General features: G+C 57.9%; 1 protein-coding gene across 1 annotated transcript; it reads right to left on the bottom strand.

The window, feature by feature from the left end:
• Positions 1-359: 359 nt before the first annotated feature.
• On the bottom strand, positions 360-1970 carry LOC102845918 (putative POM121-like protein 1-like). Its single transcript, XM_006897498.1, has 3 exons — positions 1955-1970; positions 719-1557; positions 360-440 (listed from the first exon to the last, which is right to left on the bottom strand). Exons 1-3 carry the CDS (start codon positions 1968-1970, stop codon positions 360-362), a joined length of 936 nt encoding a protein of 311 aa, XP_006897560.1.
• Between the last annotated feature and the right edge of the window lie 1006 nt (positions 1971-2976).

The following is a 2976-nucleotide window of genomic DNA, read 5'->3' on the forward strand; positions in this document are numbered from 1 at the left end:
CTGAGAGCTAAGCCCGTCTCCCTGACAAATGGTGACTGATGTGGGGGGAAAGCTGTAGCCTGTGGCTGGAGGTGGAGCTGCTGGGATCCCCGTGAGGTGGGAGTAGGTCCCAGTTGTTTGTGGATGTGCTTCCCAACAGGGGCCTGAAATACGGGCCCCGTATCTCTGGCAGATGAGGCACGCTTCACGTTTGAGTTTGAAGCACACAACCTCAATGCCCAAAGGATAACCCAGAGCTACCACCGAAGGATTGACCAGGGGCTCTGGCAGATGCCACGTACCTTGTGTTGTTAGAGGTAGTAGGACCATGAAGTGGAAGCTGGAATGGCGGGGTGGTGTCCATGGGGGTGACCCCCCTGTCAGGTGCAGGCTGTGGGACCAGGTATGTAGATGCCCTGGGATATGATCTGGGGGTGTTGTGTAATATCTGGAGTGCCCTGCTGCCGGAGAGAGGGGCAGTAGCAGGGGCGATACTAATTGCAGGTAATAGAGAGATGACTCCAAGGGATTGATGAGGGTCTCTGGCAGATGCCAAGTAGCTTGTGCTGATAGAGGGAGGCCCGTGAAGTGCAAATTGGGATGGCAGGGCGGTGTCCGTGGGAGTGACCCAGCTGTCAAGGGCAGGCTGTGGGGCCAGGTGTATAGTTGGCCTGGGCAATGAATTGGGGATGGTGTGTGATGTGTGGGGTGTTGCGCTGGTGGAGAGACGTGTGCCTACCAGGTCTAGGGCACCCTGCTTTGACCCCCACCCCCAGGTGTTCTGTGTCTGGGTCAGCTTGGGGCCTGGAGGTGCCGCTTCTGTTGGAGCAGCCCATGCACAGGACAGGGGGGAAGCACCAGGAGTCTGCGGGGAGCTCCCACTGGGGCTGGCTTCCTTGTCACCAGCCAGCAGCTTTTTGATGGAGCGCCAAACTGCTTCCTTCTCCACATCTAGATCATGCGATGTGACTCTGCACCCTGGGTCAGGGGCGGTTGGCAGCACCAGAGGAAGCCCTTGCCTTGGTGGCAGTAGAGGAGTCTTGCACCTGCGCGGCTTTGAGCTGTCACATGGCAATGCGCAGCTCTGCAAGATCCTCTCCTGCCCTGAGGACACCCGTGAACTGTCTGTGCACGGGGTGAGATTGGACATGAACCCTGCAGCCGAGGTGCCAGGCTCTAGGGCCTTCTCATTCAGTCTTTGCCTGGATCCCAGAAGAAGTGGGGAGTGAGATGTGACAGGAACCCTCCTCCTCTTCTTCACTGGTGGGCAAGCACGGCTGGAACTGTAGGAGCTGGTGATTCCATTGCGGATGGTACACGAGCTCAGGATGTGGCTCTCGCAAGGCCTCTTGTACCTACCCTGGGAGCTCTGCGAATGGAAAGCTGTCTGGAGGGGCCCAGGCTTGGGAGTCAAGACAACTCGCCCAGCCGACTGCTTCCTCTCAGGGCTCTCTGGGCCTGGTCTGCAAACCTGTTGGTCTTCTTCCTGAGCAGCCACGCTGTTCTCGTTCATTCCAAGGACCCTGGACCCGGCCCCCTGTACACCCGAGGCCTCCTCTGCTTCTGAGACCCCCCGGGCTGTTGCGGGGTGATGAGAGGGGACAACTTGTCCTCGGGGTCCCGATACAGCCCATTGAGTCAGAACTCTAACTGCACGTTGTGACAGCCTCTGGAGGTGTACACACAGAGGCCGGTTTCTGTGCAGGTGGGGTCTGCACGTGCATCTGAGGGCTCTCACAAGGCTGCCTCCTAGAGCCAGCACTCCAGACCTTCCTCTGCGGGAAAGCCTTTGGAAACAGTGTTTCAAAATCCGCCCAGCACTGACACGGGATCTCTTGAGTTCCTCTCAGGGCGCTAAGAGAAGCAGCCCAGAGAAGAGCCTGGGGGGCGCGGGTTGTGCGCCTTGGGCACCGACTCCGATCTGGCAGCACCTCCACCCCTGGTGCAGGGCTAAGACACCTGGGGCCCGGCTTACCTTTGAAACCATCCATGGTGTCAGTGGTGGAGGAAAGGTCCGTTATGATACTGGATAACCCCCGTGTTCAGGGTCCAGCTTGAGGTTGTTTTGGTTTGGGTTGTGGGGGGTATGTGTGTGTCTGTGTGTGTAGGTGGGGGGTGGAGTGTGTGGGTGGTTTGTTTTCTTAATGAAGAAAAGTATCAAAGAGAGCGGTCTCCTACTCAGAAAAGTATTAAGAGTGCAGAGCAGTCTCCTACTGGTGCCGACAAGGACACAGCTGAGCGCGCTTCCTGGGGTCCGTTATTAACACGCAGCTGTCAGTGAATGGGTGCGCGCCCGGACTCAGGCGCCATGACAGGGGGCCCACATGAAGCATGAGCTGTGGCCGGGCGCGCGCTCAGATTGCCACAGCCGCGTGCCCCTGAGTTAAGTGTGTGGTGTGTGGCGGGGAGAAGGCAAAGGAAGCTAGAGGTTCAAGTGCAAAGAACTTTAGAGGTCCAGGTACATGCACCAAGCACACTCCAAGGACACATGTGCTGAGGGGCAGGAGCAGAGGCTGAGGAATATCAAGGGGCCAAGAAGCAAGACAAACAGGCTCAGCAGCAGGAGCAGCAGTTCATCTGGTGGAGCCTCGGGCGCTCGGCTTTTCTTTCCATCGGTGTCAAAGCGTTTGGCTTGAGCAGGGGATACTTCTTAGCAAGATCGGTCCCCGCACCCGGATGGCCCTGGCTCTCGGCATCGCACAGGGCTTGAGTCTCTGACCAGGCAGAGAGGTAAAGGGTGCTGGGAATTCGAAGGTGCTGCCCTTGACCGGGAGGAATCCTAGGGACCACCACCCGATGAGGACATTGCAATTCAGGTCTGTTCTGCTTCTTCCTGACCCTTGGGACGACTCCACGGTGGCTCTTCTCTGCTTGGAGCCACCTGTCCTTTGTAGTGCGCTCTCTGCTGGCCAAGTACAGAATAGCAGTTGGAGCCTTGTGTCATCTGTCAAACCAAGTCTTGGAGAGGGAAGAGCCTTCCGCCAGTCTTGAGGCCCT

This window comes from Elephantulus edwardii, unplaced genomic scaffold (assembly GCF_000299155.1).
Source record: "Elephantulus edwardii isolate Elephantulus edwardi_28Jun2011 unplaced genomic scaffold, EleEdw1.0 scaffold00209, whole genome shotgun sequence".
NCBI classification, from domain to species: domain Eukaryota; kingdom Metazoa; phylum Chordata; class Mammalia; order Macroscelidea; family Macroscelididae; genus Elephantulus; species Elephantulus edwardii.